This window comes from Strix aluco, chromosome 8, assembly GCF_031877795.1.
Source record: "Strix aluco isolate bStrAlu1 chromosome 8, bStrAlu1.hap1, whole genome shotgun sequence".
NCBI lineage: Eukaryota > Metazoa > Chordata > Aves > Strigiformes > Strigidae > Strix > Strix aluco.
The window spans coordinates 13,268,446-13,281,610 of NC_133938.1; the positions used below are offsets into that span (position 1 = coordinate 13,268,446).

A 13,165-nucleotide genomic window follows, 5' to 3' on the forward strand; every position below is an offset into this window, starting at 1 on the left:
AATCTTCCCATGGTTTGTACAAAATTCAATCATTGGGTTTGAAACAATTGATTAGAACCAATTGATCAGAAATTATCTTCCACAAAAGAATGAGGTTTTTGTTTGAAAATAGTAAGAGTATAAAAACCAGTCAGACCATAGTTTTGACTTCAATTTATCTTGCCTTATAGGAATAGTGTAGCCTTTCCCACTTTGCGATTTCTGTCTCTTAGTATGTATTACCAAACCAGTAAAGTTTTGGAACATCTTTTAACACCAGAATGATGAAACCTGGTGGTGTGAAGTTGGAAGGGACACCTACCTGAGTCAACTCATTTAAAGGTGACATCTTCAGAGTCAGCCTCCTGTGCTCGCCTCATGTTTGTGTAGATGAAGTGCTTCTATAGTAGAAAAATACTCACTATCAATTAACAAAGTATTTCAGTCATGAGAGTTCCTGGTTGGGAGTTACCAGGCTATGAAACTGGCAGTGAGTTGGTCTTTGCCTTCTGAAATAGTTGAGTTTGCTTACTTGCTGGATGCGGTTTTTACTGACAAACTCAAAGCTTTATGAGGGGGAGCTTTCCTGAAGTATGGTCTTGAAATATGTATGTATTTCAATACTGTGTTTTACCCATAGGTTGCTTTCCCTTTTTGCTTGAAGTATTCTGTTCATGTGCATTACCTTGACACTTGCATCTAAATACTTCAGAACTCTGTGGAAAATATGGTGAAGTGGATGGTGAAAAACCAGTAGATTTGGCCCAAACCTTGTCCTTGTTTGACACTTGCTTTCTGTATAACATAGGCTTTTCGTGAGGACAGGAGGGAAAATAGTGGTACTGTGTGCATCTTTGGCAGAAGTTGAAGAGAAGAATGTAAACTGAAAATATGTATGTTTTAAGGGTATGGAAATTTATTCTTGGGTTTTTTGAGAAGAGATGCATTTGAGGTAATTTATCTCAAGTAATGTGAAGGAAGTGAAAGGGAAATGAAAGGATATTAATTTAACAACTTATTATCTGCTAACAATGTCCAAGGGTTTCTCTGAACAATTGAAGTGTAAGTGGTTCAGAAGCCTTGCTTGCTCTCTATTTGCTAGGTAGATATCCTTCTCGTAAATACTCATATTATCCTGCATAATAGATTTTTACCCTCCTTTTTACTGTTTATTTGCAAGTTGACAGTGTTACTATAAAGCCAGTGATTCTTGGCATTGGAAAATATAAACTGTATTTTAAAATTTTGTCTTTCTGCTGATAAACTACTAGGGGATAGTTCCCAGCAAATTTATAACAAGTTGCTGTTAAGTTCCAGTGAAGTAGATAGAGTTTTGGCAGAAGTGCACAGGGTCCGTGATGGTTCTGGAATGCGCAGTGACTCTGAACGTGGTATAGATGGGCTTCAGGCAGAAACTTAGGAGCAGTTCGTGTCTCCAGATCAGCATTCAGATTCAAAACAGTCGCTACTTTGGCCTGAATTCAAGCCACAAAGGTTGAGAAACTGAGGACCCAGGATCCTTTATGAATCTTCCATTTGGGATTGTTTGGATTTTTCCAATAATTGAGGTGCACAGGCAAATATTGGTGTTTCTTCCCAGTCTCAGTTTGGAGTAGGAGACTAACAGGTACAGTAGAGTTATGGGCTGGCCTACAGAGTTTGTCTTGCATTTGAATACAGATCAGCCTCTTCTATGGGGTGCAGGTTTGACTTTATTTTGAAATTTATTTGTCTTTGCTCCATTTCTCAAGATGCTGGAGAAAAGGGAAGCTCTGCCATGTAGTTTTAGTTTAAAAGCAGCTTGTGTCTACAAATACCTGATTCTGGCTGTCCTGGGAAGGGTACCTGGGGTGCTTATTGTGATTAAATCCAGCATAGATAGTGGAGAATGCTGAAATGAGTTTTATGGTAGCTATAACTAGGCTGCAGAAGAGCCTGTGGGAATTGGAGTATGTTGCTAACACGCTAGCTTTTTCTATGAGGGCAGATCATTCCCAAAGGCAAATTACGACAGTGCATCTTTAAGGCATCTAAATGGCTTTGAAATTTCTAATCCCAGTCTGCTTGCTGCAGTTTAATGCTATGTCAGATTCAGCAGCACTTAAAGACCACTAATAGGAGCTTTTATTTATAGTGGTGAACAGTTACTGAAATGTTAGTGGGACTTCTGTACCAAGGGTGTGCAATCTAGTCCCAATTCTATTTAAATCACAAGGTAGGAAACTTAAGTCATATGGAGAAGAGTAGGGTTTGCAGGAACAGAGATGGTCTTCCTTCAGCAGATCATCTTTGCTATGGTCTGAGAAATTGGCGCAGATGTGTCTGTTTAAGAAAAAAAAACCAAAAAACACCTTGCCCCACCAACAGAATGTTTCTGAGCATTTTCTCTATTTTCTTTATTATTCTCATCCTGGACTCAGTTTGAATCTGATACTGGTCCAAGCATACAGAATTTGTGCCTAGCAAGGAAGGGTTGGTATCTGGTTCACACAGCTGCAGTTTTTAGTATGTCCACAGGATTTAAATACAGCAAATAATGCTGCATGGCTGCATGCCTTTATATTTTATGTTGCACTGCCCCATATCATTGTATGCATTATATCCTTTTGATTTCTTAGCTTTCATTAGCAAATGGAACAGGGTGCTAGTATGCCCAGACCACAGTGCATGGCACACAGTTTGCTTTTTCTTTAGTTTTCAGAGGCTAAAGCAGAAATCGTTGTCTTGATGGTCTGCACTGCTGTGTATAGAGTACTGCTTATGATTTTTAAGTCTGCAGAACTGGAAACTGTGAGAAAGTCCAGTCCTGTGACCTGTCAACAAAAAAATGACCTGAAAATTTCTTTGGTGGCAATAGAGGGGCTGTGTTCTGAAAATAACTGAATGGAAGTGTGCTCCTTGCACTTGGGCAGTAATGACCTTTAAAGGAATGCTGAGTCACTTAATGGAGATCCTCTTTATAGTCTATGAAAATGACATGGCACTTCATCCTCCTCTTGATTCACCAAATTTTGACCAAAGTCGATTTACTACTTTGTTCACCCCCACTGTAAACATGTACAGGAGACACTGCCCAGGAGCTAGTTCCCCACTGAGGAACAAACAGCCCCAGCAAGTAATACTTATCCCTGACATCACACCTTCCTTCCAAATATAAGATGCTTCAACTGTGCTTTCTCTAACATAAGTGCTGTAGCATTAAAAGAAACTCTGATGCTTGTAGCTTGTCTTTCAGACAGCTGATGACAGCAAAAAAGGCCAAGTTTATTTAATGTGTCTCTTGACAAATAATAAATCAGTTTGAGCTCTCACCCAGAAATCTAGTAAAACTCCTTGCCTTGGTGCCTTTGGAAGCAGAAATTCTCCATCCATAAGCACGGAGGAAAAAATTTATGACTGCAATATTTCTGTTTTAATTTGAAAAACACCAGAACAACAATATGAAGGGGCAGTGAGACAATATTCTCCTTCTTGTAGTAAATGGCAGCAAGTTCACCCAACTGTGTTTTCTACTCCTGTAAAAATAAATATACCATTGATAAGTGGATCCCCAAGTATTAGTACAGGCCAAGCATCTCCTTTCAGATCAACCCCTGGTCCCAGTAGTGCTTTCTTGGTCCAGCCTCAAGTTCTGGCACTGGAAACACATTAGCAATCCAGGTGGCAAACAAGCAAGGTCTTTCACTCAGGGCCCTGACTACTTGGAAATGGTCACTCTGCTCCAGTGGGCGCTTGCTAGCCTCTAGGACACATGCAATCCTAGTGGTACAGCGAGTTCTTTAAAGGATTAGGAGACCAGCTGGGTGAAGCTCACTAATAGCAGCATTTCCACCTTTTCCCCAATGAAGCACACAAAAGCTCTCACTTTCACTCTGAAATGTCTTACAGCAAGACTGCATGATGTGCACACACAACTGTTTCCCTGCGGAGGAGCTGAGACACAAGGAATTGTGAGTAATGTTGGTTGTGCCTGTTCACGTGCTTCAGGAAAGTATTCATTTGCTGTAGCAATCATGTTAGGAGAACCCGTGAGGAGCAGAGCAAAGGCATGGCTTGTGTGTCACCTTTCCTCTGTACTAACTGGAGGGAACCTAATGTCTTCTGGAGAATGCTGACAGAAAGTAATGAATTTAAGAGCAGTGTCCTTGCTCTTAACCCAGTAAGTTTAGATCTTGGGCATGTTGTAGTAGCTGAGAAGCTGAGCTAATGGCTGTATAAATACTTAGATTAGTGATTGTGCTCTTAGACCAAACAGCTGAAGGACCCAAGATTTAAACCTGGTTCCTTCTGCATGGCAATATCTAACAATAAACCAACTCCACAACATGCTGAAATCCAGTAATGTTAAACAAAAGCTAAGTATATACCTTTTGAGAAAACAGGCAGAAAGAAAATGAGGCCTTGACAGGAGAAAAATAAATAAAAAAGCAAAAATAAGACACAAGAGTATAAAACCAGAAAGCATGAAACAAAAGCAAAACCAAATCCACTAATAAAAGAATTGTCAGACAGGAAAAGAAAAAGAGAGCAAACGGAGAGCATGACAGAAGTAATGAGACAGGGGGGAAATCGGATTCAAAATGAAATCTGGTAATAAAAGAACTGTCGGACATAAAATGAGCCAATGTATGACAGAGAAAAAAGAGCCAAGGAGACAGAGCAAGGAAATCTTTGAAGAATTAAACTAACCAAATGTGGCCTCTAAAGGTAATTTGAAGGAAGGTTGATACTACTCCTGATTTCTAATGAAAGGCAAAGTCGAAGAAACATACTTCTTTTACACTCTAAGGAAAAAGGTATTTTTACTTTTTTTTAAGTAAGAAAGTATGCAAGAGAAATCAGTGGTGTTTGCATTACTTTTGCAAGACAGTTTTGTAGCTAAGGCTGTGCTGAAAACAGTTAAGCTAATAAACTGTAATGGCTCTTGTGATTTGTGTGCTGAATCTGGTGTATTCAGATGTCCACCCTTGTCTGGATTACTTAACATATCTGCATTAGTTTCCCTCATTTCAAAATTCAGATTGTAATATATATAGCCACATCACTAGGACTGGAATGGAACACAATTAAAAATGTTCATAAAGGCTTTGGTTGCAGGAAGCGTTTTTTACCTTGCCAGACAGTATAAATACTTTTAAATGTAGTAAAGATCTGGACAGTGGAAGCTACTGAGAGAATCTGAGATTTTCTCTCAAGACAAAGGTAAAAAGAAATCAGTGGAGGACCATTTTACTCAGGCAGGATAAACTCATTGACTTCAAGGGATCTAGTATTTCAGAGACTACTGTTGTAATAGGCTAGCTCAGGAAACCCAGAAGTCCACTTAAAATGCTTGTAATGTTCGGATTCTCAAAACTCCTTATGTCCAAAGGGTATGATACAATAAAAAATTAAATGCACATATTGGCAGTGCAATTTCTGGATATGTATTGCCTGCTTCACAACCACTCCTTCTTTACTAGCAGCAATGTTATTGGTGATTGCCTATAGAAACAACAGCTTAATGCCCTATGGAAACTCACTATGTCTTTATTTACTGAGTTTTGGATCAGATCCTAAAATGGGTTCAGCTATTATCAGCATTTTCATTCTCGAATCTTAAAATGCTTTCTCTCTTTCCACTTAACAGATCTGAGGGTATTTACAGAATATATTTATACATTGCAGTTGCTTTCTTTCACTTGTACAAAATACAAAGCTTTTTCTTCCCATTTTGGGGAAACAGTGAATTCTGGTCTGTGCTGATTTATCAGTGGTACTTACCAGTAGTTTAGCCAAATAGTCCCTTGCTTGATGTATTCTACTTGACAACTGCTTATTTTATTTTGGTTTTTTTCTTAACTAGATGGCTAAAACTTCTCAAGTAGAAATAAAAACTAATATTAACAAAGAATACATATTTCCTCATGTACAAGAGAATAGATATTTGCACAAAGTGTTTCTGTTTCTCAGATACAAATTTTGGAGGGAAATACTGGAAATACCAACTGAATCATTAATACAGGCAAACTGAGCAGGCAGTCATGGACTGAATTGCAAGGTCAGGACCGCTGCAGAAGAGTCAGCCTGTGCCTTCCTGTGTACTTCAGTGACCCTTGGAGGAGGCTCTTTACAGTTCTGCTGATGTTAAAAATAACTATTCATTCTATCTACTTTTAGTTTTGAGGATAACATAGAAGGATGTACTGGCTCTGTGGACACAACTTGGTTTTTTGTTTTTTTTCTTCTTCTTTTCCCTATTTTTTTTCTTTAGAACAAACTAATGCATTTTCTGTGTATGTGGAAACTGAACGTTTACACTGGGATATACTTGAAACTGTATTTCTAGCTGCATGCATGTAGCTATGTGAAAGTTAGTGGGAAGGTGACATTTGAGAACTCTTCTGAGAACACTCAGGGTGACAGTAGGGAATGAATAATAGAAGTGGTGCTTGCAGAGAGTTTTCTCTTGTGAGATTTGTCACGTCCTAAGTTATCATGTTTGATGCGCTCAGAGTAGTAAGTTACCTCAAGGTACCTTATAATTAGCCACAACTGTAGGTTAATCTGCCTGGAATTTTTAGTGGGGTGGGGGAATGTTTGTCTGGTCAGCTGGAGAGAAAAATTCAGAAACGTAGATTGAAAATAGGATGCCATTAGGTAAATGTTTGGATTTGGAGATATTTGCTTGGTCCTACTTGCAGTTTACAAAATGGCGCTTGTCTACAGTATAATCTTCAAGCGAAAGATCATTTAACAGAGCTCTTGAAAATGAGCTTGAATATAAGAAATTTGGTCTCCACACTAAAGTTCTCGATCTCAGACAATTCCTCAGATGAAATGCACATCATATTTGGAGATGAGGTTAATAATTTATATAACTGTATTGGAATTAAGCTACCTAGGGTTTCATGTGCTTATAAGGCAACTGAATGCAGAATGATGCCTTAAGGATTAAACTTTTGATGGTGGCAATAAATAATGCAGAAAATTCAAATGTTGAATGCAGAAGAGACTTCAATCGGGCAGAGCCTTGCTGAGATTTCTTTTCTCACAGCTCTATTTGTATTCTTTCCACTGTTGTTCCTAAAACTAGTGGGCCTCCTCTTGAGAATTTTATCATGAGCCATATGTACGCTTTGGTGCAGTTTAAAAACGAATACTTAACTTGAAGGCAAAACGAAAATGCAGGAGGATGGAACCCAACTTGAGTCAGGTCCCAAGGTGAACCTCAGTGCGTTTCACTGAACAATTTCTACCCAGAGTTACCATGTAAATGGTGATACAATAGTGAAACTCCTGTGGGATTTGAAATCAATAGGGCAAGAGTAGAACTACACATTTCTTGCATTTATTTTTATTTGTTTTAAAGAGAGAGCTCTTTTGTTAGATTTTTATCCAGCAAGTAACACAGCTGTTTTAATAGGTAGTCCAGCTAGAAATTCGTATAAAAATGTTAAAAGGAAGATGCAAAGATAAGAATTCAAAAGCCAAAACATTAGGCAGTGACAGAGTCGGTGAGCTGTGAAACCTTTAACTCTGTATTCTTTTGGGTTTCCTTTATAATGGAGCCGTTATAACCTCCATCTCCCTGTCAGCCATTATTGTTAGCAACAAGAACTGGGCTCAAAGGATGGAGCTTCTAGGTAGCAATATGAAATAGAATTATTTTGTGCTCCTAATGAGTAACCTGGGAAAAACTTGAGCTTGCATGATGGGTGATGTTTCCCTACTCACACAGATTTTGGTGGCACAGTTTCTGACTTTTTAATAAGTACATTTCTTAAGAACTCCTTTATTCTATATCTGCAGAGATAAAACTGTTGGCTAGGATTTAGAAAATACTAATAACAAACTGGATCATTGCATATAGGTAGCATCAGGAGACAGACACTCATAGGAATGTAGAAGCCAGACATCCCTAGTGTCCGAGTCTAGGCAGTGCCCTTCTCAGGGGATATAAGGTCTTTCACCTTGTGGACAAGCCTCTGGGAAAGCCCTGTGCTTCTGTGTAGGACTTAAATAGTCATGCTACAAGTGTGCCAAACCATTTTGTTTGGAATGGGGAATGCTTGAACAGGTGGTCAATTAACTACCTCCTCAGCACAGTTGTGTACATGGTTCCCAACTCTTATGAGAACTTTTTTGTCTTAGAAACAAAACCACTCAACTGTAATGAGAGAAAACTTTATTAACCAGATTGAAGTTGCTGAATGGTGTCTCTTGCCTTCCCAGACTGATGTGACAAAACTTAAGATCCACAAGCAGGAAACAGAGAGCTGGTATGTGTCAGTGGTACTCTAATGGTGTTCTCTTTGAAAGGTCCCCAAGATCCTCATAAGGCACACTGGGGCTGTACTTGCACAGTGTTGAGCAAGGGTCTGCCTGCTCCATGGAATGCACAAAGTGCTTGTTAAAATCTGCAATTCGCTTGTTTCATGTGTACGTTGCTATCAAAGTCTATTCATTCAGTCTACCTTTAAGTGATGCTCTGTAGGAAGGAGACCATTCTGCCATGCCAGGGACATGAGGCAGTTGGATGCCTCTGATCCTTCAGGATTGTGAATTTCTGTGGTTGGGTGACATGAATGGCTGCACAGAGGCGAGGCTGCAGGTCGCTTGTGTTGCTGTTCCAGTCAGGTTATACTTTTGCTCTTCACATACAGCTACATCTAATACAGTGATTACAGTTACAGATAGATGCTGCTGATGATCCAGTTAACAGTTAATGTTATTTGCTTGCATATTTTATCCTATATATCTTGATGTCAAGAGGTCGAAGTTTAACTCTTTCTTTCTGACTTGTTAAAAATGCTCCGAACTTACCATTTGTGGAAGGGGTTCAAAGCACAGCTGGCCAATTTTCTACCAGTGGTAATCAAAATTTTTCTGTCATTGAAATTTGCTGTAACTGAAGCTACAGAAATGTTGGGAGTGGCCCACCGTGTGTTGCTCATTTAAATAATATCAAGTTGGTCAGTGTCATTCCTGTTGAAATAGTAATTTACCTTTTGCGTTGTTTTGCAAACAATTATTATTGCTGTGTCGTTATTTTGGATACTAACTTCAATATATTTCTCGTGGGCATGGGAGTGTAACCCTCGTAATATGGTGTACCACAAACCAAAAAAACAACAGGCAGAAAAGGCTAAATGTGAATATCTGACCTTTCAAAAAAATCTACCTATAGGCTATAGCTGGCTGCAGCTGCCATAGAAGATTCAGTACAAGTACTTCACACAAGTAAAAAACAGACAATTCAGAAACAGTGTTATAAAAAAGGTGTCTGAAATATAACTGCAGGAAAGCAGGAAGGAAATTAAAAGCCAGCCTTCTGTGAAAGATTGGATATTTCCACTCCTGGGAACAGAATCTTTAAGGAATTTAAAATTATAGATTGACAATTCCTTATCCAAAGAGCACATTTAAAAAAATTTGGTCCACGAATTTGAAAGTGAGATTAGCATAGGAAATAGTCAAGAAAGCTAATCATCTTAGTTTGAATGGGATTCTGTGCAGGAGTTAGTTGTAGCAGAAACTATTTCAAACTTTCCAATGTGGAAGAAAATTCCCAGGCAGTATTACCAGGAAAAAATATTTAGATGGCATTTCATCAGCTACAATCAAAAGCAGCAAGGGCTAAAAAGATGCCTTGGTGGTTTAGTTGGAGCTCTATATTTGAGTTGAATCATTGTTTGTTTTTCAAGACCCAAAATATGATCTCAACTTGCAACAAGGATGCTATTCCATTCAGCACAGGTGGGTGTACTGAATGACAGTACTCAAAGAGCAGTGCAGCCTTTTAAACAGATAATCGTGTTGCTGATGACACCATCTTGAGAGCCCTAAAGCTGTTGCAAAACAATGGAAATTGTGCCATGGAGTTCAAGCAATATAGTCCACTCTTGTGAAATTGCTATACGCAGAGCAGGGGCCGATCAGTGAAGCTGCAGCATTTCTTCCCGAGGGAAAGAACTCTCCAGAGGCAAGCCATCGAGATCGGAACTAAATGCCAGCTAAATGAAAAGTGTGAGAGTTGGAATTAAAGCAGGCTCTTCAGACAGATTGCTGACGCAATGGCAGAGGAAGGAGGCTTGCAGACAAGCAGACAGTTTTGTCCATATTCCAAGAATGCTGTCAGTGGAAATGCTTTTAGGGTTCTGTGTGAAGAGGGAGCATGTGGGAAACCTGAAGAGGCAGCAGAGGGATATACCTGTGAGACAAACGCTGGCAGGCAGATTTCAGCACTCCCAAGTTTTGTGCTATCCGGGGAAACGATAAGATTCATGGGAGCAAGGGTACTACAGCATTTGAGTTACAAGAACTGCGTTATGTTTTATTTATTTCCCAAGTACAAACCCAGACTAGCTATGAATGTTGGTATAGTGTTCCCTCACCACGGTAAGTACCCAAGTCCAGTGAGATGTTAGAATCCAGCTGTGCTGTTTTTTCAGTCAGTGGCTAGACAGTCTTTTTGCCTTTTGACAGTTTAGAAAATGTAGAGAGTCACTGGAAATAGAAGGTTGGCTTGATGTAACCTTGCCTTATGTTGGATATTATAGATGAAACAGGAAGGGCTGGTTATTAGAGAGCTAGGAATAAAATCTTCTTAAAGCAGAAGGCTGTCTGAGATCCAGAGTGGTACGTAATTTGAGGGCCCATATTTGTCAGTGTTTCTAGTTAGATGTTATGGGACACTCCTGTACATCCTTACAGTCCATAGTGCACCTGCAAATTGACAGTTTCTTCTGTGCTTATCCATTCTGTGATCAGTGTATTTGGTAAAAACTCCTTAAAACATTAAGGGATAGCTGCAGTTGAGTAGCTCAGATCATAGAAATGCTGTACTTGACTTTTTTCAATTTATCTAAGCCTTTGGTATAGTGAAATACAGTTGGCTTATTTGTAGATGCCTCACTCCACGAATCCACTCTAAATGTAATTGAGTCCAGTTATTCTAGTTAGGCTCTGAGTAGCAGGACACAATGACACTGCATTACCCAGCTAGTACAGTATAATGTAAAGATATTACAAACTGATTACTAGACTAGACCCTCAGTTCTATAGTCTTTCGGGCATCTCAGTTAGGTCACTTGTAGTTCAGTATTATTTATGCCTGTTTTTTTTTTCCTTTTTGCTTTCCCCTTTTGCTTCCCCCCCTACTACTTTATCACTGTTAAAATCTGACATTAGCCTTACATGTGCACTCAGAATCACCAGGGCAGAAGTATTCAACATGCTGAGTGTATGCACATTCGAGCATCGCAGTAGAGACATGGATGCTGGGGTAATAGAAATCTGAGAAGTGCAAGTACAAAATTCTTTCTCTACCTAGAAGAAAAAACACCTCTTTTAGTGAACTTTATGGGAAATTATTGACTGCTATGTAGGCTGAAAGCCTGATTCAGTCTTCTTTGAGAGAAAATTACAGCAAGTTATCTCACCATCGGAGATACTCCTGTGGACTCTTCAGAGGAATGGCACAGTTGTTATCAATCAAATTGTTTTATCCAACCAGACCTCTGCACTATCAGAAGAGTGTGTTCACAGGACAAAATAGAGAAAAAATATATAATGTATTAGTCTCCCCTTTTCCTTCCTAAGATGCTTGGGTCCTTGATTTACTGCTGTTCAGGAAGGCAGGTTTGCTGAATTCATGTGTGTAAAACACTTGAGAGGCACGTTCTGTACGATACCCTCACAAAATGCTTTCACTCACCGATGTCCTCCAGCAGTTGTACAAATCAGAAATGTAAGTCCTTAGGTTGTAAACCTTTAAGATAGCTTTCTCGATCTTCTGGGCTGAGGTATAATCAGACAGCATTTCCAGAACATGACAAACCAGTCAGGAGCAGACATTTTCCTAGACATTGTTAAAATCTTAAACCAAAATTTGAACGGAACAGTATCAGATTCTTGCATGCCTCTATCTCTTTTCCTTTCTTTAACTTGAGTTTAACAATGGAAATGTTTCTCAAGTCAGCTAGCCAAAGCCTGGGAATGCAGAACAGTTGTCTCTAGTGAATCTTCTCTGTTTTTCTTTCGTTAATTAAATATTCAACATTGTAGCATCCTCATTTCTTACTTGTTTGAACTGGATCAGCTTCCTTTCTCAGAACATTTCAATGCAGCAATTCATTGTAATCACATTGCTGCCTTGAGGAGGTATTTAAGTGCATCCCTGGGAATAGAAGTTGTGTAGTTATATCCACATGCATTGTATATCCCTAAATTTCAAGACTTTTTTTTTTTTTTCTTTTGTTCACCTCCACCCCATTCTTAGCTTTTTGTATAAGCCTCTCATGCACCCAAACCTTATGCAATGTATTTTGCTCTTCATCTTTAGTGAGATGCTGGAATAGTATGATTGTCTAACAAAGTATTTTGGTCTGTTTATCAGTTTGTAACTTTTACCATTGCTATAAAAGATAACACAGTCTAATAAAGATCAGTGACTTACTAAAGCCCTAGTATATGCATCTTTCAGCCTCTCATTTAGTTCATGGGATTTAAAAAAATTAATTATTCCTTAACCTTGAACTGAATTCTTTTCACATTGATGAAAATCAGGAATAGTTCAATTGACATGAATTGTGATACATCACGTTGGCTGGTGTGTATGAAGAGAAAATCAGGCTCTGTCAGTGCAGTGTGGTTGTGGAATTATTTGTCTTGCATGATTTAACAAATATTTGCATTTTCCAGCATTGTTGCGTTAAAGCATCTTCTGAAGTAAATTTGAGGTCTGCATGTGTAATGGCACATAGGGTTCTTCTAACTTCAGCTACTCATGTCTGAATGAAGTACTGAGGGAGTTTTAGAATCTCTTTACAAGATCGGTGATATTTGAGTAAGCAAGTTTTTCTCCAGGAGTGGTGATCTAATGTGCCCTTTATCCTCCTTGTACCCTCCTGCTCACCTGCTCTCTCTTGCTGTACTCTTGGCATGCAAGAAGCAAACGATCTGTCAAGTCTGGAGCTGCATGCATACGGTGGTCAGCCAGCAAAATGTCAAGCAAAAAGCTGAATAGCTGAGTCGTGCCTATCTGACCTCAAGTCTGGGTGCTGATCTGATCAACTGCTGTTTTTTCTCTCAGGAATTTAGTTACCTCTGAGATAAGAAACAAGCCTACCACTCTGATTTTGTTGAAATTTGCAAATGCACACCTCGGTTACTAGGGCCAGAAAGGAGGGATAGCAGACAGATA

At 39.1% G+C, this 13,165-nt stretch overlaps 1 protein-coding gene across 7 annotated transcripts in view; it reads left to right on the forward strand.

Moving 5' to 3' along the window:
• The window catches only part of ST6GALNAC3 (ST6 N-acetylgalactosaminide alpha-2,6-sialyltransferase 3), a 225,103-nt gene that overhangs the window by 67,384 nt on the left and 144,554 nt on the right, over positions 1 to 13,165 (forward strand). For 4 of the 7 annotated variants that reach the window (XR_012624130.1, XM_074832293.1, XM_074832299.1 and 1 more), the window contains exon 2: positions 3,868 to 3,929. The exons of the other annotated variants lie outside the window; for them this stretch is intronic. Coding sequence is in view for 3 of the 4 variants with exons in the window: in XM_074832293.1 (XP_074688394.1) it covers positions 3,868 to 3,929 (62 nt within the window). In the remaining variant the exon portion in view is untranslated. The remainder of the gene's footprint in view (positions 1 to 3,867; positions 3,930 to 13,165) is intronic. 7 annotated transcript variants of the gene reach the window in all.